Genomic DNA, 20,464 nt, shown 5'->3' with positions numbered 1-20,464 from the left:
AAAGTTTATGTGGCAGACAGTTACACTGTTGGCCCTGGCTTCAGCCAGGCGCGTGTCGGAACTGGGGGGCATTGCCTCACAAGAGCCCCTACTTGATTTTTCATGAGGATCACGCTGAGCTCAGAACTCGTCAGCAGTTTCTTCCTAAGGCGGTGTCTGCATTTCACATCAACCAACCTATTGTGGTTCCGGTGATTACCGACACCTCTGCTTCTTCAAAGTCCTTAGATGTTGTGAGGTTTTTGAAAATGTATGTGAAGCGGACGGCTTGTCACAGAAAATCTGACTCGCTGTTTGTTTTCTATGATCCCAATAAAATTGGGTGCCCGGCTTCAAAGCAGTCTATTGCTCGCTGGATCAGGCTTACTATCCAGCATGCTTATTCTACGGCAGGCTTGCCGGTTCCAAAATCGGTTCAGGCCCACTCTACTCGGTTGGTGGTTTCTTCCTGGGCAGCTGCCCGGGGTGTCTCTGCTTTACAGCTTTGACGAGCGGCTACTTGGTCAGGGTCGAACACGTTTGCTAAGTTCTACAAGTTCGATACTTTGGCCGCTGAGGACCTTCAGTTTGATCAATCAGTTCTGCAGGAACCTCCGCACTCTCCCACCCGTTTTGGGAGCTTTGGTGCATCGCCATGGACCCCAGTATCCTCTAGGATGTAAGAGAAAATAGGATTTTAATTACCTACCGGTAAATCCTTTTCTCGTAGTGCGTAGAGGATGCTGGGCGCCCGCCCGGTGCTTCGTTTTTCTGCACTGTTACTTGGTTAAGTATTATTATAGTTGGTTCAGCCATTGCTGTTCCTTTTCAAGTTTGGTTAGCATGGCTTTCCTCTTGGTTGCGTGTGCTGGTTCGAATCTCACTACTGTTCAGTTAAATCCTTCTCTTGAAGTATGTCAGTCTCCTCGGGCACAGTTTCTAGACTGAGTCTGGTATAGGGAGCATAGAGGGAGGAGCCAGCCCACACTATTAATTTCTTAAAGTGCCCATGGCTCCTAGTGGACCCGTCTATACCCTATGGAACTAATGTGGACCCAAGTATCCTCTAAGGACTACAAGAAAAGGATTTACCGGCAGGTAATTAAAATCCAATATTTTCCCCCCTTTGATTTTTTCTACTCTGCAGGATAGTGTCTTGTATGTTCAAGTCTTCCTTATCTCCTGAAATCCGGCTCCTGCCTTTTGGCTTGTTAACAAAACTAGCTTCCCTAGGCCGGAGGCGGGGTATATGAGGAGGAGGAGGACCGGTGCATCATGGGAGCTAAAAGCTTAACTGTGTGGTGCCCAGTCAACTCCTACCACCTACACCCCAATACAAGGACTGTGGATCCTGTGGACCTCAAAGAAAAAGATGTCCTTCTATATATATTTTCACATCATTTGGGATATCCATCATTGATATTACATTGTTTGTACATCATTCACTGTATCATTTATGTATTGTATTGGATAGCGCGTATAGGTGGTAGTACCTTTTTTCTCAAAGAAAAAGAGTTAACCCTGGTAAGTCGACAGTAGGTCTTGTTATCTTCAAATATCAATTGTGTAGACTTCAAATAATTGTGTAAACTTTAAACGGTAATTGTGGATTTGTTCCTGATGAACACATTCCTAATTACTTGTGAATAATAGTCCCTGCCCTGTGCAGTTCTGAGGTTATGACTTTAGGGAATGTAATGGCCAGATCCAATATTGCTCAATTTAAGGTCTCCCAGTAGCCTTACTACATACATAAATGTCTATCTCCTGGTGTGTGCAGATCTACAGGTTACATAGGAGAATAAATATATATATATATATATATATATATATCCTTTTTGTTTATTAGATTAGTTTTTCATTAATCTTTTTGTGGTCACCTTCTCTCATGCACTCTGACTTAAGTTAATTATAGATTGTGTCCGCTGTTCTCCTGGGTGCTTTACATTAGGTGTGTAGGTAACGGTCTCAGCTATATAAGGTAAGTTGCTGTGAGCTTTAGACCAGGTAGCAGCATACCTAAAGTGTAACACTAATGTGATAGCTGTTTTTCTGGTAATTATTTTGAGCAATAGAGATCGGCCTGCAGTATAGTGGGGTCTCTTGTCGGGGGCTGCAGGCTTAAATGCATTGGTCAGTAGGTGAACTAAATCTCCCCTGTTTATTATTGTTAGTTATTATAGTGAGTGCAGAGCCCCAGTGAGATAGATATAGGGCCATATGCAATTGCGGTCGAATTGCCGCAAATGTCGAAAAACGGGGCATTTTCGACAAAAAAAACTGATTCAACATTGCAATACAGTACTTTTCGACAAAAAAACGTCAGTTTCAGATTCGACTTTTTGCAATTCGACATTTGTCAAATTCGACATGTCTGCAATGGTTAAATTGCGGCTTTTCGACAAAAGTATATTCAAATTTTAAAAACATGTTTTTTTGGTGTTTTTTTTTTATTGGTAATAGCATATCTGTTTATATTAGAAGGGATTATCTACTTGGTTTGTCTATTTAGGAGCCACAAGTATTATTTAATATATTTTTTTTTATATATATTTTTTTTAAACTGGCTAAAATATTATGGAGAGATCTGAGCATGTTTTTCTGTGGGAATGGGTTAAAAATCCTGAAAAAAAATGCGTGGGGTCCCCCCTCCTAAGCTTAAACAAGCCCCGGGCTCTTTGAGCCGGATGTAAAAATACGGGGGGGGGGATGACAGGGGATCCCCCGTATTTTAACAACCAGCACCGGGCTCTGCATCCGGTCCTGGTGCCAAAAATATGGGGGACAAAAGACGTAGGTCCCCCGTATTTCTCTAACGTCCTAGTGGATGCTGGGGACTCCGTAAAGAACCATGGGGAATAGACAGGGCACTTTAAGAAAGAATTTGGATACTAGTGTGCTCTGGCTCCTCCCTCTATGTCCCTCCTCCAGACCTCAGTTTGAATCTGTGCCCAGACGAGCTGGGTGCTGTTTAGTGAGTTCTCCTGAGCTTGCTATAAGAAAGTATTTTGTTAGGTTTTTTTTTATTTTCAGGGAGATCTGCTGGCAACAGACTCTCTGCATCGTGGGACTGAGGGGAGAGAAGCAGCCCTACTCTCTGCAGATAGGTCTTGTTTCTTAGGCTACTGGACACCATTAGCTCCAGAGGGATCGTACACAGGATCTCACCCTTTGTCGTCCGATCCCGAAGCCACGCCGACGTCCCCTTCGCAGAGCCGGAAGACAGAAGCCGGGTGAAAGAAGCAAGAAGGCTTCAAAATCGGCGGCAGAAGACTCCAGTCTTTAAACTGATGTAGCTCACAGCACTGCAGCTGTGCGTCATTGCTCCCACACTACACCCACATACTCCGGTCATTGTAGGGTGCAGGGGAGGGGCGCCCTGGGCAGCAATTAGGACCTCTTGGCAAAAGTTGGGCATATATACAGTTGGGCACTGTGTATATGCATGAGCCCCCGCCATAATTGTGTCCAGAAACGCGGGACAGAAGCCCGCCGCTGAGGGGGCGGGGCTTCTTCCTCAGCACTCACCAGCGCCATTTTCTCTCCACAGCTCCACTGAGAGGAAGCTCCCCAGGCTCTGCCCTGCAGATTCACGGTAGAAGAGGGTAAAAAGAGAGGGGGGGCACATAAATTAGGCGCAAAAACATATTATACAGCAGCTACTGGGTTAACACAAAGTTACTGTGTGATTCCTGGGACATATAGCGCTGGGGTGTGTGCTGGCATACTCTCTCTCTGTCTCTCCAAAGGGCCTTGTGGGGGAACTGTCTTCAAAAAGAGCATCCCCTGTGTATGTGGTGTCGGTACGCTTGTGTCGACATGTTTGACGAGGAAGGCTATGTGGAAGCAGAGCGGGAGCAAATGAATGTGGGGTTGCCGCCGACGGTGCCGACACCCGATTGGATGGATATGTGGAATGTTTTAAATGATGTTAATTCCTTTCATAAAAGGTTTGATAAAGCTGAAACCTTAGGACAGTTGGGGTCTCAGCCCATGCTTGATCCTATGTTGCAGAGGCCGTCAGGGTCTCAGAAGCGCCCACTATCCAAAATTGTTGACACAGATACCGACATGGATTCTGACTCCAGTGTCTATTGCGATGATGCAAAGTTACAGCCTAAATTGGCTAAAGCCATCCATTATATGATTATAGCAATGAAGGATGTGTTGCACATCACAGAGGAAACCCCAGTCCCTGACAAGAGGGTTCATATGTATGGGTAAAAAAGGCAGGGGGTGACCTTCCCCCTTCACATGAGCTAAAAGAGTTATGTGAAAAGGCTTGGGAATCTCCAGATAAAAAAACTGCAGATTTCCAAACGGATGCTTATGGCGTATCCTTTCCCGCCAACGGACAGGTTACGCTGGGAATCCTCCCCTAGGGTGGACAAAGCTCTAACACGCTTATCCTAGAGGGTAGCCCTGCCGTCACAGGATACGGCCACCCTAAAAGATGCTGCAGATAGAAAACAAGAGGGTACCCTGAAGTCCATTTATACACATTCAGGTACCTTACTAAGGCCGGCAATTGCGTCGGCCTGTGTGTGTAGTGCTGTAGCAGCATGGACGGATACCTTATCTGAGGAACATGATACCTTGGACAAGGATACTATATTAATGACCCTGAGGCATATAAAAGACGCTATCCTATATATGAGAGATGCTCAAAGAGACATTAGCCTTCTGGGCTGTAGAATAAATGCAATGTCGATTTCTGCAAGAAGGGTCCTGTGGACTCTGCAATGGACAGGCGATGCTGACTCAAAAAGGCACATGGAGGTTTTACCTTACAAGGGTGAGGAGTTGTTTGGGGAGGGTCTCAGACCTGGTCTCCACAGCTACTGCTGGAAAGTCAAACTTTTTGCCATATGTTCCCTCACAACCTAAGAAAGCACCGTATTACCAAATGCAGTCCTTTCGATCACAAAAACACAAACTCCGAGGTGCGTCTTTTCTTGCCAGAGGCAAGGGCAGAGGAAAGAAGCTGCACAACACAGCTAGTTCCCAGGAACAGAAGTCCTCTCGGCTTCCACTAAATCCACCGCATGACGCTGGGGCTCCACAGACGGAGCTAGGCCCGGTGGGGGTGCGTCTCCGAAATTTCAGCCACAAGTGGGTTTACTCCCAGGTGGATCCATGGGCAATAGAGATTGTGTCTCAGGGATACAAGCTGGATTTCGAAGAGATGCCCCCTCACCGATACCTCAAATCGGGCCCGGCCAGCTTCCCCCTTAGAGAGGGAAATAGTGTTAGCTGCAATTCACAAATTGTATCTTGGGCAGGTGGTGGTCAAGGTTCCCATCCTTCAACAAGGGATGGGTTATTATTCGACCACGTTTGTGGTACCGAAACCGGACGGTTCGGTCAGACCCATATTGAATTTAAAATCCCTGAACATATACCTGAAAAGGTTCAAGTTCAAAATGGAATCGCTCAGAGCGGTCATCGCAAGCCTGGAAGGGGGGATTTTATGGTGTCTCTGGACATAAAGGATGCATACCTTCATGTCCCCATTTATCCACCTCCATCAGGCGTACCTCAGATTTGTGGTACATGATTGTCATTACCAATTCCAGACGTTGCCGTTTGGTCTCTCCATGGCACCGAGAATATTTACCAAGGTGATGGCGGAAATGGTGGTGCTCCTGCGAAAGCAAGGGGTCACAATTATCCCATACTTGGACGATCTCCTTATAAAGGCGAGGTCCAGAGAGCAGTTGCTGATCAGCGTAGCACGCTCTCGGGAAGTGTTACAACAGCACGGCTGGATTCTAAATATTCCAAAGTCGCAGTTGATTCCTACGACTCGTCTTCCCTTCCTGGGCATGATTCTGGACACAGACCAGAAGAGGGTTTATCTCCCGATGGAGAAGGCTCAGGAGCTCATGACACTGGTCAGAGACCTATTAAAACCAAAACAGGTGTCTGTGCATCACTGCACGCGAGTCCTGGGAAAGATGGTGGCATCATATGAGGCCATTCCCTTTGGCAGGTTCCATGCGAGGACCTTTCAATGGGATCTGTTGGACAAGTGGTCCCGATCACATCTACAGATGCATCGGCTGATCACCCTATCCCCAAGGGCCAGGGTGTCTCTCCTGTGGTGGCTGCAGAGTGCTCACCTTCTCGAGGGCCGCAGATTCGGCATTCAGGACTGTGTCCTGGTGACCATGGATGCAAGCCTCCGAGGGTGGGGGCCAGTCACACAGGGAATAAATTTCCAAGGTCTGTGGTCAAGTCAGGAGACTTGCCTTCACATCAATATCCTGGAACTAAGAGCCATATACAACGCCCTACGTCAAGCGGACACTCAGCTTCGCGACCAATCGGTGCTGATTTAGTCGGACAACATCACCGCAGTGGCTCATGTAAACCGCCAAGGTGGCACAAGGCGCAGGGTGGCAATGGCGGAAGCCACCAGAATCCTTCGCTGGGCGGAGAATCACGTAAGAGCACTGTCAGCAGTGTTCATTCCGGGGGTGGACAACTGGGAAGCAGACTTCCTCAGCAGGCACGACCTCCACCCGGGAGAGTGGGGACTTCATCAAGAAGTCTTCACGCAGATTGCAAGTCGGTGGGAACTGCCACAGGTGGACATGATGGCATCCCGCCTCAACAAAAAGCTACAAAGGTATTGCGCCAGGTCAAGAGACCCTCAGGCAATAGCTGTAGATGCACTAGTGACAACGTGGGTGTTCCAGTTGGTTTATGTATTCCCTCCTCTTCCTCTCATACCCAAGGTGCTGAGAATCATAAGAAAAAGAGGAGTGCGAACAATACTCATTGTTCCGGATTGGCCAAGAAGGACTTGGTATCCAGATCTGCAAGAAATGCTCTCAGAGGACCCATGGCCTCTGCCTTTAAGACAGGACTTGTTGCAACAGGGGCCCTGTCTGTTCCAAGACCTACTGCGGCTGCGTTTGACGGCATGGAGTTTGAACGCTGGATCCTAGCAGAAAAAGGCATTCCAGATGAGGTCATTCCTACGCTGATAAAGGCTAGGAAGGACGTGACTGCTAAACATTATCACCGTATATGGTGAAAATATGTTGCTTGGTGTGAGGCCAGGAATGCCCCCACGGAGGAATTCCAGCTGGGCCGTTTCCTTCACTTCCTACAGGAGGGAGTGACTTTGAGACTAAAATTGGGTTCCATTAAGGTCCAGTTTTCGGCCCTGTCTATTTTCTTTCAAAAAGAACTGGCTTCTCTGCCTGAAGTTCAGACGTTTGTAAAGGGAGTGCTGCATATTCAGCCCCCTTTTGTGCCTCCATTGGCACCTTGGGTTCTTAACGTGGTGTTGAGTTTCCTAAAGTCACACTGGTTTGAGCCACTTAAAACCGTGGAGTAAAAATATCTCACGTGGAAGGTGGTCATGCTATTAGCCTTAGCTTCAGCTAGGCGTGTGTCAGAATTAGCGGCCTTGTCATATAAAAGCCCCTATCTGGTATTCTATATGGACAGGGCAGAATTGCGGACCCGTCCACAATTTCTGCCAAAAGTGGTGTCATCTTTTCATATAAACCAACCTATTGTGGTGCCTGTGGCTACTCGTGACTTGGAGGATTCCGAGTTACTAGATGTGGTCAGGGCTTTGAAGGTTTATGTAGCCAGAACGGCTAGAGTCAGGAAAACTGAGTCGCTGTTTATCCTATATGCATCCAAAGAGCTGGATGCTCCTGCTTCAAAGCAAACTATTGCTCGCTGGATCTGTAACACGATTCAGCAGGCTCATTCTGCGGCTGGATTGCCGCTGCCAAAATCAGTAAAAGCCCACTCCACAAGGAAGGTGGGCTCTTCTTGGGCGGCTGCCCGAGTGGTCTCGGCATTTCAGCTTTGCCGAGCAGCTACTTGGTCAGGTTCAAACACTTTTGCAAAGTTTTACAATTTGATACCCTGGCTGAGGAGGACCTTGTGTTTGCTCATTCGGTGCTGCAGAGTCATCCGCACACTCCCGCCCGTTTGGGACCTTTGGTATAATCCCCATGGTCCTTACGGAGTCCCCAGCATCCACTAGGATGTTAGCGAAAATAAATAAGATTTTACTTACCGGTAAATCTAGTTCTCGTAGTCCGTAGTGGATGCTGGGCGCCCCGTCCCAAGTGCGGACTTCTTCTGCAATACTTGTATATAGTTATTGCTTAAATAAGGGTTATGTTATGGTTGCATCAGGTTGATCTGATGCTCCGTTGTTCATACTGTTAACTGGGTAAGTTTATCACAAGTTATACGGTGTGATTGGTGTGACTGGTATGAGTCTTACCCTGGATTCCAAAACCCTTTCCTTGTACTGTCAGCTCTTCCGGGGCACAGTTTCTCTAACTGAGGTCTGGAGGAGGGACATAGAGGGAGGAGCCAGAGCACGCCAGTATCCAAATTCTTTCTTAAAGTGCCCTGTCTCCTGCGGAGCCCATCTATTCCCCATGGTCCTTACGGAGTCCCCAGCATCCACTACGGACTACGAGAAATAAATTTACCGGTAAGTAAAATCTTATTTTTTCACACCAGCATCGGGCTCCACTAGCCAGGGACATAATGCCACAGCTGGGGGACACTTTTATACCAGTCCCTGCGGCCGTGGCATTAAATCCCCAACTAGTCACCCCTGGCCGGGGTACCCTGGAGGAGTGGGGACCCCTTAAATCAAGGGGTCCCCCTCTCCAGCCACCCAAGGGCCAGGGGTGAAGCCCGAGGCTGTGTCCCCCCCCCCCCCCCCATCCAAGGGCGGCAGATGGGAGGCTGATAGCCAAGTGTAAAAAAAATAAATTGTTTTTTGTAGCGGCTACAAGTCCCAACAAGCCTCCCCTGCAGGCTGGTACTTGGAGAACCTCAAGTACCAGCTTGTGGGGGGGGTAGGTAAACGGGCCCGCTTGTACCTGTAGTTCTACTACAAAAAAAATACCCAAATAAACAGTACACACACACCGTGACAATATAACTTTATTACATACATGCACACCGACACACACATACCTATGTTGACACGAAGCAGTCGGTCCTCTTCACCAGTAGAATCCACGGGGTACCTGTAAATAAAATTATACAACAATCCTGTGTAGATCGGTCCTCTTCTGAGCTTGTAATCCACGTACTTGGCAAAATAATAAAACGCAAAACACGATTCACGCACTGAAAGGGGTCCCATGTTTACACATGGGACCCCTTTCCCCGACTGGCGTGACCCCCCCGTGACTGCTGTCAAAGAGGGTCCCTTCAGCCAATCAGGGAGCGCTACGTCGTGGCACTCTCCTGATTGGCTGTGCGCGTCTGAGCTGACAGGCGGCGCATAGCACATAGGCGCTCCATTATATTCAGTGGTGGGAACTTTGCGGTCAGCGGTTGACCACGAGTAACCTCAACCGCTGACGCAAAGTTCCCACCATTGGATACAATGGAGCGCCTATGCGCTACATTGTATCTCGAGTGCGCCGCCTGACAACTCAGAAGCGCACAGCCAATCAGGAGAGTGCCACGACTTGGCGCTCACTGATTGGCTGAAGGGACCCTCTTTGACAGCAGTCACAGGGGGTCCCGGCAGTCGAGGAAAGGCAGGGCGTGGATCGTGTTTTGCGTTTTATTATTTTGCCAAGTACGTGGATTACAAACTCTGAAGAGGACCAATCTACACAGGATTGTTGTGAGTACAATTTTATTTACAGGTACCCCATGGATTCTACTGGTGAAGAGGACCGACTGCTTCATGTCAACATAGGTAAGTATTTGTGTGACGGTGTACATGTATGTCACGGTGTGTGTGTACTGTTTTTATTTGGGTATTTTTTTGGAGTAGAACTACAGGTACCAGCGCCCCCCCCCCCCCCTGCATGCTGGTACTTGTGGTTCTCCAAGTACCAGCTTGCGGGGGAGGCTTGCTGGGACTTGTAGTTTTGCTACAAAAAATAATATTCTTTTCTCTTACATCCTAGAGGATGCTGGGGACTCTGTAAGGACCATGGGGTATAGACGGGCTCCGCAGGAGATAGGGCACTTTAAGAAAGAATTTGGATACTAGTGTGCTCTGGCTCCTCCCTCTATGTCCCTCCTCCAGACCTCAGTTTGAATCTGTGCCCAGACGAGCTGTCCATGTCACCTCTAGTAATCCCACATGAGCGTCCATGTCACCTCTAGTAATCCCAGATGAGCGTCCATGTCACCTCTAGTAATCCCACATGAGCGTCCATGTCACCTCTAGTAATCCCACATGAGCGCCCATGTCACCTCTAGTAATCCCAAATGAGCGTCCGTGTCACCTCTAATAATCCCCCATGAGCGTCCATGTCACCTCCTAGTAATCCCACATGAGCGTCCATGTCACCTCTAATAATCCCCCAAGAGCATCCATGTCACCTCTAGTAATCCCACATGAGCGTCCATGTCACCTCTAATAATCCCCCAAGAGCATCCATGTCACCTCTAGTAACCCCACATGAGCGTCTGTGTCACCTCTAGTAATCCCACATGAGCGTTTGTGTCACCTCTAGTAATCCCACATGAGCGTCCATGTCACCTCTAGTAATCCCAAATGAGCATCCATGTCACCTCCTAGTAATCCCACATGAGCGCCCACGTCACCTCTAGTAATCCCACATGAGCGCCCATGTCACCTCTAATAATCCCACATGAGCACCCGTGTCACCTCTAGTTATCCCACATGAGCGTCCATGTCACCTCTAATAATCCCCTATGAGCTTCCATGTCACCTCTAGTAATCCCATATGAGCGCCCACGTCACCTCTAGTAATCCCACATGAGCGCCCACGTCACCTAGTAATCCCACATGAGCATCTGTGTCACCTCTAGTAATCCCACATAAGCGCCCATGTCACCTAATTATCCCCCATGAGCTTCCATGTCACCTCTAGTAATCCCATATGAGCGTCTGTGTCACCTCTAGTAATCCCACTTGAGCCTTCAGTGTTGATCAAGCTCCAGTCTAAGCATCCTATCTTTTGTTTTTTTAATAAACATAAAAGCACTGATTACAGGTAAAAAAAAATGGCAGTTATAGAATTATATATTGTGTCCTGTTACATCCTGGGTCTTGTCTGCTCATTTTATATATATTTTGTATTTTATTTCCAGCAGATGGACCCACAAGCAGGAATATCTCAGAAGTACATCTAATGTTATCCCTGGATTGTGACATAACAGATAATGACAGTAGACAGGATTCTCCAGGAGATAATCCCATTACCCCAATTATACATCCAGCTCTATCAACTAATCCCCCTGATCCTGGGAAATGTTCTCCTGATCACTCTGATATTGGTGCATCTATTACAGCTCTGAGATTAGATACAGAGTTTCCCTGTTCTACAGACGCCAAATGTTTTACACAGAACACAAACCGTATTACTCATCAGCCAGCTAAGGCAGGTGAGAGGCCATTTCCATGTTCTGAGTGTGGGAAATGTTTTACATATAAATCAAATCTTGTTACACATCAGAGAAGTCACACAGGTGAGAAGCCGTATTCCTGTTCTGAGTGTGGGAAATGTTTTACACAGAAATCAGATCTTGTTACACATCAGAGAAGTCACACTGGTGAGAAGCCATTTCCATGTTCTGAGTGTGGGAATTTTTTTACATATAAATCAAATCTTGTTACACATCAGAGAAGTCACACAGGTGAGAAGCCGTATTCCTGTTCTGAGTGTGGGAAATGTTTTGTAGAGAAATCAGGTCTTGTTATACATCAGAGAAGTCACACAGGTGAGAAGCCGTATTCCTGTTCTGAGTGTGGGAAATGTTTTGCACAGAAATCAAATCTTGTTACACATCAGAGAAGTCACACAGGTGAGAAGCCATTTTCCTGTTCTGAGTGTGGGAAATGTTTCACACAGAAATCAGCCCTTGTTACACATAAGAGAAGTCACACAAGTGAGAAGCCATATACCTGTTCTGAGTGTGGGAAATGTTTTTCATCTAAATCAGTTCTTGTTAGACATCAGAAAAGGCACACAGGTGAGAAGCCGTATTCCTGTTCTGAGTGTGGGAAATGTTTTGCACAGAAATCAGTTCTTGTTAAACATCAGCGATTTCACAGGTGAGAAGCCATTTTCATGCTGTGAGAGAAATAAATCCGCTCTTGTTGAACATATTAGACATTACCCAAGCACGGAACCATTTAAATCTTCTGGAGTATAATTATCACTGTCATGCAATGTTCCTCAAGGGTCAATCCTATCTCCTATGCGTCATGCAATATACAGTCTGGTCCATATATATTGGGACATCGACACAATTCTCATATTTTGGGCTCTATACACCACCACAATGGATTTGAAATTAAACAAACAAGATGTGCTTTAACTGCAGACTTTCCGCTTTAATTTGAGGGTATTTACATACAAATCAGGTGAACTGTGTAGGAATTAAAATGGTTTTTATATGTGCCTCCCACTTTTTAAGGGACCAAAAGTAATGGTACAAACTAAACAATCCTAAATCAAATATTGTAAATCAGATCAGTGCGCTCGTCCAGTTCAACAAAAAATACTTTACTACTTAATGTGGTCGCAGCCCGGATCAGTGTTTCGTGAATTGAGCTTTGACATATTTTCCAAGGGCGATCTGATTACCATCTCCTAGATGAAGACCTGGATACAATATCCATACTGATATGCAAATATTTATTTATCTGGTACGCATATAAATTTTGTGATAACTGAATTTAATCCCACATACGGAAATATACTACGCTATATAGCGATTCTTTGTGTCTCCTAGCAGCATTTAGATCCCAGTAGTAACCTGGACTAAAGAATGGGGGACTGATACGCCATGTGTCAAGCCGTAATCCGTACGCTATAATCTTGTGTGTGACAAAACTAGTGATGAGCGGATTCGGTTTTACTCTGTTCTCAAAACGGCATCTTATTGGCTTACAGATGTCATGTGTTTTGTATAGCCAATAAGATTCTGTTTTGAGATCCGAGTAAAACCGAATCCGCTCATCACTAGACAAAACTGATTGAAAAATACTACACCATAGTCGCTCTCTTGTTTCTTCCTTTGTTTCCAGAATCCTAAATCAAACTTTTACTTTTTAATATTTTGTTGCAAATCCTTTTGTCAGTTACAGCCTGAAGTCTGGAACGCATAGACATCACCAGACGCTGGGTTTCATCCCTGGTGATGCTATGCCAGGCCTCTACTGCAAATGTCTTCAGATCCTGCTTGTTCTTGGGGCATTTTCTCTTCCGTTTTGTCTTCATCAAGTAAAATGCATGCTCAATCGGATTCAGGTCAGGTGATTGACTTGGCCATTGCATAACATTCCACTTATTTGCCTTAAACGCTTTGGTTGCTTTCGCAGTATGCATCGGGTCATTGTCGATCTGCACTGTGAAGCGCCTTCCAGTGAGTTCCGAAGCATTTGACTGAATATGAGCAGATAAAATTGCCCAAAACACTTCAGCATTCATCCTGCTGCTTTTATCAGCAGTCACATTATCAATAAATACAAGGAAACCAGTTCCATTGGCATCCATACATGCCCACGCCATGACACTACCACCACCATGCTTCACTGATGAGCTGGTATGTTTTGGATCATGAGCAGTTCCTTTCCTTCTCCATACTCTTTTCTTCCCATCACTCTGGTACAAGTTGATATTTGTCTCATCTGTCCATAGGATGTTGTTCCAGAACTGTAAAGGCTTTTTTAGATGTTGTTTGCAAACTCTAATCTGGTCTTCCTGTTTTATTGCTCACCAATGGTTTACATCTTGTGGTGAACCCTCTATATTCACTCTTGTGAAGTCTTCTCTTGATTGTTGACTTTGACACATATACACCTATCTCCTGGAGAGTGTTCTTGATCTGGGCAACTGTTGTGATGGGGTTCATGCTATTTAGTACACTAGTAGTGTACTAAATAGCACGAACAGCTTGTAACGTAGAGTGGCAAGTTTAATCTTTCTATGTATAATGGAGAGAAATAAAAGCTTCTCCCTAAGTTCCTGGATGCCAAATCACTGTCCTTAGTATCTCTGTACAGTTTTTTCTATTAGAGTACTAATTAGCAGGAACAGCTTATAATGTACAACACAGATTCTCTAACGCCGACGATCTACAGTACTGTGTTGCTCGAACAGTTAGTTGCGTCAGAATACACTAATTTATATCTACTGTTATGTCTATACGTGCTCATTACCGCTGTGTATTTTAGATAGTGAATGAGTCACTCCTGCAGATTTACCCCGATTTGTGTGAAACCTGTGTGCACCCTTCTGTTGAATGTTTTACAATGGATTACACAGAAAAAATAATAAAGTGAATGTCACTGGAACACAAAAAAAATTGACACTTTGGGAATCGAACCCGGTACTCAGCGTGGCAGACCGGAGCCTTCATCGCTAGCCCACAGCACTGCATGGAAGATTCTCAAGTTCATGTGTAAAAGTACTGCAAAGAGCGATTCCTCCCCATTGGTGTTTGTTTATGCCGTTAGGGGACTCGGACACTCATTTTGTGCACTGTACATACTGTAAAGTCAATGAGCTACATTATTCCTTTCACACATTAGTTGTGTCTGCATACACAAGTGTTTTAACACGTTCATTTGCGTCTGTATAAACTATACACACAGGGATTTGGCATCCAGAAACTTAGGGAGGAGCTTTTATCTCTCCCCATTATACTTAATACTACGGGATTTGGACACTCGCATATCCCTAACAACAATAGACCATACTGTATCTGTAACACGTTCATTTGCATCTGTATATGCTGTACTATTTGCACCTGTACTGTATATACTGTTATAGACTTTATGACATACTGTAGCATAATGTAGCGTAATGAGACGCACCAGTAAAGTAGTTCTTACGCTGTAGTTCAGTATTGTATTTTAATGGAGACCACACGCTTGCGCATTGGTGATTTAAAAAAGCGACATCTGGTGGATGATCTTAGGTATTACACTCAAAGGTAACGCCAAACGCTCTGTGTGCCTTCCTACGACTAGGCGCGCCTCCTTGCGCCCAGGTACGCTGCGTATGCCTGATCGCGACTAATGCCTCAGCCAGCCAAGATAACGGAGGACCCGTCTGTATATTTAGTTCCTAAATAACTCATCCCAAATGCTTAGGTCTTTTTTCTGCTGTTTATTTTGTATCTTGTGCTTTGTGTAAATGTGAATGTCTAATACCAGTTTGCACAATCTGTAGTGCTGCATGACAATATGGCGGCCATTGGAACGTGTTTTCACTTCTAGTTTACCTAACTTGTTGCAGACACTCATCTTGATAAGGAGTGCCGAGTGTTTTCAGATACAAGATCCTGTCCATATATACTGTGTACATTATCATGTGCATTAGAGTCACCCGGGTTCCATGTGCAGTGGTTTGTTGTATGTTACATATATATGGTGCGGATACTCCTCTGTATGATTTCATAATAAAAGCTTTTGTCTGCATCTAATTATTGCATTAAATCTTTTATTTTTTATTCTGTTTTATATTCCCGTCTGAGTAATTACGCCATAATGTCTAATCTCGGAGTGGACCCCAGAAGATGTAAAGAAACCGTGTAAGTGTTCCATCATTCTGTTTCGTGTAAGCATACAGGTAAGTGATGGCACGGTGGTCACTGACCGTCACATTCAGGTGGTATAATGGAAGTGGACTGTCTGGGCTTATTCTAGTCTACTGCAGAAATAAAAAAAATCAGCCTTTATCCTGCTTAAAAAAAATGACAAAGCCCATAAATCAAGCTTGGTCGGACAAGACAGAAGCCACATTAATGGTGGCACATCATATAGGCTGAGGACCCATGCTTCTGCTATATATGGCATAACCCTCTTTGTCGAAAAAAGCCTTGCCGTCACCATTCACAATGTCCACCATTGCCCTTTCAGAAGGGACACAACTTTGCTTGTTCCACCTACTTCACAGAGCCCAGGACCATCTCCATGACCATTTCATGTTTATCTGGGAGGTTCATTGCCTGAGATGACCACAGAACCACCAGGTAGTTGCCAAGGAGAGAGAGGGGGAGAGCTGTCAATAGCAGCTGGTAAGAGGGGTGGTAAATCCCCTGGTGGATAAATATACAGCAAAAGAAAAGAATTACCAGCGCTGGCTGATCATGTATGATTAATAGGTACTATACATCCGAAAGGCTTAGTGAATTAAAAACCACAGTTATTCCACATGTAAAAACACACACAAAAAATAAATAAATAAATAACATTGAGAAATAAATTATTAAAAATTAGAATATGCCACAATATGCCTGTGTTGATGATTTAGATGTCCACATGAACTGCTAGTGATGGACATTTCCAGTGATATTGGTCCTCTCTTAGTGTCATTAGCCGTTGATGTGGACATCTAAATCATCAACTCAGGCATATTGTGGCATATTCTAACTTTTAATTTATTTCTCAATTTGTTTTAAATTTTTTTAATGTGTTTTTACATGTGGAATAAATGTGTTTTTTAATTCACTAATCCTTTCGGATGTATAGTACCTATTAATCATACATGATCAGCCAGTGCTGGTAATTCTTTTCTTTTGCAGTGGCCAAGAAGAACCCAGACTCCCCAGGAAGTGGAGAGTCCAAAGATCCACCCCGCATGAGGTAAAGAAGGGACAACCACGGGGTCTGGCTCACCTATTTCCTTCCTAAAAGCTGCTCTTTACCCAGTTTGGTACCTGTGGGATCCCACTCCAATTTCCCTTGAGAGTCCTTACTAATCCCTTCTGAGCCTACTAGTTCCTTCCTCTTCCAACCACTCCTCCTTTTTAAGCTTTTCACCACCTGCTGTGTGAGTCCCATGCAACTACTCCGTTCCTAGACTCATTGGTGTAGCATCCCCCTTCTCCCACCCCCACCACACTGCTATACTGCAGTTAAGCTGTGAGACTTGCTGCTAGCAGTACTCACTACTCAGCACACACACTCACATCATGATTACACAGCTGTGCCAGAGACACTGTCTCACTGACAACCAGGACGAGACACTCCCAGAAAGGCATGTATGTATGAGTACGGAGAGCGTGGGCGCAGTGGGGCTGCATGACTGACAGCTGAGCCTGTCACGTCAGTGAGGTGATGGGGCATCCCATTCCCAGCTGGAACAGCACACTATATGTAAGAGCCGGAGCGGTGCAGGGCTACTGGATAACAGCCTATCATCTCGGTGCAGCCGCAGAAGTCTGTAAATGATGGGAAATAACATCTGGCCCATGGCTACTGTGAGGAAATGAGAGGTCTGTTACAATATAGCTATGCCTCATTTCTCTGACGTCCTAGTGGATGCTGGGAACTCCGAAAGGACCATGGGGAATAGCGGCTCCGCAGGAGACTCGGCACAACTAAAGAAAGCTTTTAGACTACCTGGTGTGCACTGGCTCCACACTATGACCCTCCTCCAAGCCTCAGTTAGATTTTTGTGCCCGGCCGAGCTGGATGCACACTAGGGGCTCTCCTGAGCTCCTAGAAAAGAAAGTATATTTTAGGTTTTTTATTTTACAGTAAGACCTGCTGGCAGCAGGCTCACTGCTACGAGGGACTAAGGGGAGAAGAAGCGAACCTACCTGCTTGCAGCTAGCTTGGGCTTCTTAGGCTACTGGACACCATTAGCTCCACAGGGATCGACCGCAGGACCCATCCTTGATGTTCGGTCCCGAGGCCGCGCCGCCGTCCCCCTTACAGAACCAGAAGCCAGAAGAGGTCCGGAAAATCGGCGGCAGAAGACTTCAGTCTTCACCAAGGTAGCGCACAGCACTGCAGCTGTGCGCCATTGCTCCTCATGCACACCTCACACTCCGGTCACTGGTGGGTGCAGGGCGCTGGGGGGGGCACCCTGAGCAGCAATAAAAACACGCTGTCGTTTGGACTCTCCACGGCACCGAGGGTGTTTACCAAGGTAATGGCAGAAATGATGATACTCCTTCGAAAAAAGGGAGTTTTAACTATCCCGTACTTGGACGATCTCCTTATAAAGGCGAGGTCCAAGGAACAGTTGTTGGTCGGGGTAGCACTATCTCGGGAAGTGCTACAACAGCACGGATGGATTCTAAACATTCCAAAGTCACAGCTGGTTCCTACCACAAGCCTACTGTTCCTGGGGATGGTTCTGGACACAGAACAGAAAAAAGTGTTTCTCCCGATGGAGAAGGCTGAGGAGCTGTCATCTCTAGTCAAAGACCTCCTGAAGCCAAAACAGGTAACGGTGCATCACTGCACACGAGTCCTGGGAAAAATGGTAGCTTCCTACGAAGCAATTCCATTCGGCAGGTTTCATGCAAGAATTTATCAGTGGGACCTCTTGGACAAGTGGTCAGGATCGCATCTTCAGATGCATCGGCTGATAACCCTGTCTCCAAGGACCAGGGTATCTCTGTTGTGGTGGCTGCAGACGGCTCATCTTCTAGAGGGCTGCAGATTTGGCATACAGGACTGGGTCCTGGTGACCACGGATGCCAGCCTTCGAGGCTGGGGGGGCAGTCACACAGGGAAGAAATTTCCAAGGACTTTGGTCAAGTCAGGAGTCGTCCCTACACATAAATATTCTGGAACTGAGGGCCATTTACAATGCCCTAAGTCAGGCAAGGCCCCTGCTTCAAAACCAGCCAGTTCTGATCCAATCAGACAACATCACGGCAGTCGCCCATGTAAATAGTTATAGTTATTACCTAACTAAAGGGTTATTGTTATGAGCCATCTGTTGAGAGGCTCAGTTATGTTTCATACTGTTAACTGGGTATAGTATCACGAGTTATAATGTGTGATTGGTGTGGCTGGTATGAGTCTTACCCGGGATTCCAGATCCTTCCTTATTGTGTCAGCTCTTCCGGGCACAGTATCCTAACTGAGGCTTGGAGGAGGGTCATAGTGGGAGGAGCCAGTGCACACCAGGTAGTCTAAAAGCTTTCTTTTAGTTGTGCCCGTTCTCCTGCGGAGCCCCTATTTCCCATGGCCCTTTCGGAGTTCCCAGCATCCACTACGGACTACGAGAAAAAGATTTACCGGTGAGTAAAATCTTATTTTCTTATGTCAAATATGTACTTTTTATCCCTATACATTCAATTCATCTATTTCCTCATTCTCCATAACATGTCCATTACTGCTCACCCAATATTGTTTAAATCAACCTTAATATTGTTAATATATGCAATTGTGTTATGTAATCTGTTACCCTTTAGATAATGTATTCAAGTTAGACCTAGTTTTCTATTGTTTACTACCACCACAGTGGACACTCAAAGGGTGAGTCATATAAGGTACCATTGTCCCTTTTTGTTTACTCCCCATTGTCCAACAGTGAGCTGACCAGACATGGTTGCTCTCTGGCTGATGTAATCACCTTGATTAGAATATGTATTGTATTCCAATGCTGTAAGATCCTTAGACAAAGAAGTCACACACACCCCATGTAATATGAAGCTTCTGGGGGTATAAGTAGAGCTAACCAGAGAGCTGAAAGAGATTCTATGCTCCTTGACTAAGAAGTGATGTTCTGTCAGGAGTTTGTGGTGGGAATTGTCATGTGGAATTGGATTACAGAGGTGTGCTGCGCTGTTTATAGCCCATACTGTTCAATAAACCACTGTTGGTTTTTCATTTACCACTGTGCCTGAGTGATTTGGAACCCAGTATCTTCACAGCTACTATCGATGGCGGGTAACTACCTGGCTCTCTGCCTTTGATGGTAAAACTAGTTATCATCAGGTATAAACCATCAATGATTCCTGATCATCAATAGTTGATGGCCAATCCTAGACCAGAGCCTGAGAGACCACAGCCACCACCAGATCCACACTGTGTACCTAGAAGCTTCCACATCTGGCACTTGGTCACCCACCATCAGATCTACCTTCTCCTAGAGAGCCACCTTCACAGCTTTCCACATCTAAGCTGGAACTCTGCAGGTTTCCTTCACCACCAGCTTGGATCTCCTTTGCATCAGCATCCTGGCCAGCCTCAGACAGGTCCATGGAATCAGCATTATGATAACTTTTGACTCTCTATTTGCTGCAGCTGCTGTATAGTTCCTGTGATTTCCTCCAGCTCATTAACCAGCTGCACCAGCTCCTCATTTCATGTAACTCTCCCAGCTGCTGTAACAGTTTTTTCTCTGACGTCCTAGTGGATGCTGGGGACTCCGTAAGGACCATGGGGAATAGACGGGCTCCGCAGGAGACTGGGCACTCTAAAGAAAGATTTAGGACTACCTGGTGTGCACTGGCTCCTCCCCCTATGGCCCTCCTCCAAGCCTCAGTTAGATTTCTGTGCCCGGCTGAGCTGGATGCACACTAGGGGCTCTCCTGAGCTCCTAGAAAGAAAGTATATTTTAGGTTTTTTATTTTCAGTGAGACCTGCTGGCAACAGGCTCACTGCACCGAGGGACTAAGGGGAGAAGAAGCGAACCTACCTAAGTGGTGGTAGCTTGGGCTTCTTAGGCTACTAGACACCATTAGCTCCAGAGGGATCACACACAGGACCCGACCTCGTCGTCCGTTCCCGGAGCCGCGC

The 20,464-nt window shown here is 45.9% G+C and overlaps 1 protein-coding gene across 2 annotated transcripts in view; it reads left to right on the top strand.

Annotated features, from left to right (window-relative positions):
* The window catches only part of LOC134983784 (zinc finger protein ZFP2-like), a 40,603-nt gene extending 25,201 nt beyond the window's left edge, over positions 1-15,402 (top strand). Inside the window, exon 6 of one of the 2 annotated variants that reach the window (XM_063949420.1) lies at positions 11,062-15,402. In XM_063949420.1, the coding sequence (XP_063805490.1) occupies positions 11,062-12,026 (965 nt within the window). In that variant the 3' untranslated portion in view covers positions 12,027-15,402. Of the gene's footprint in view, positions 1-11,058 lie in introns of both variants that reach the window. The other variant, XM_063949419.1, reaches the window with a different exon arrangement.
* Positions 15,403-20,464: the final 5,062 nt, after the last annotated feature.

This window comes from Pseudophryne corroboree, assembly GCF_028390025.1.
Source record: "Pseudophryne corroboree isolate aPseCor3 chromosome 3 unlocalized genomic scaffold, aPseCor3.hap2 SUPER_3_unloc_24, whole genome shotgun sequence".
Taxonomy (NCBI): Eukaryota; Metazoa; Chordata; class Amphibia; order Anura; family Myobatrachidae; genus Pseudophryne; species Pseudophryne corroboree.
This window is presented reverse-complemented; position numbering and strand designations above follow the sequence as displayed.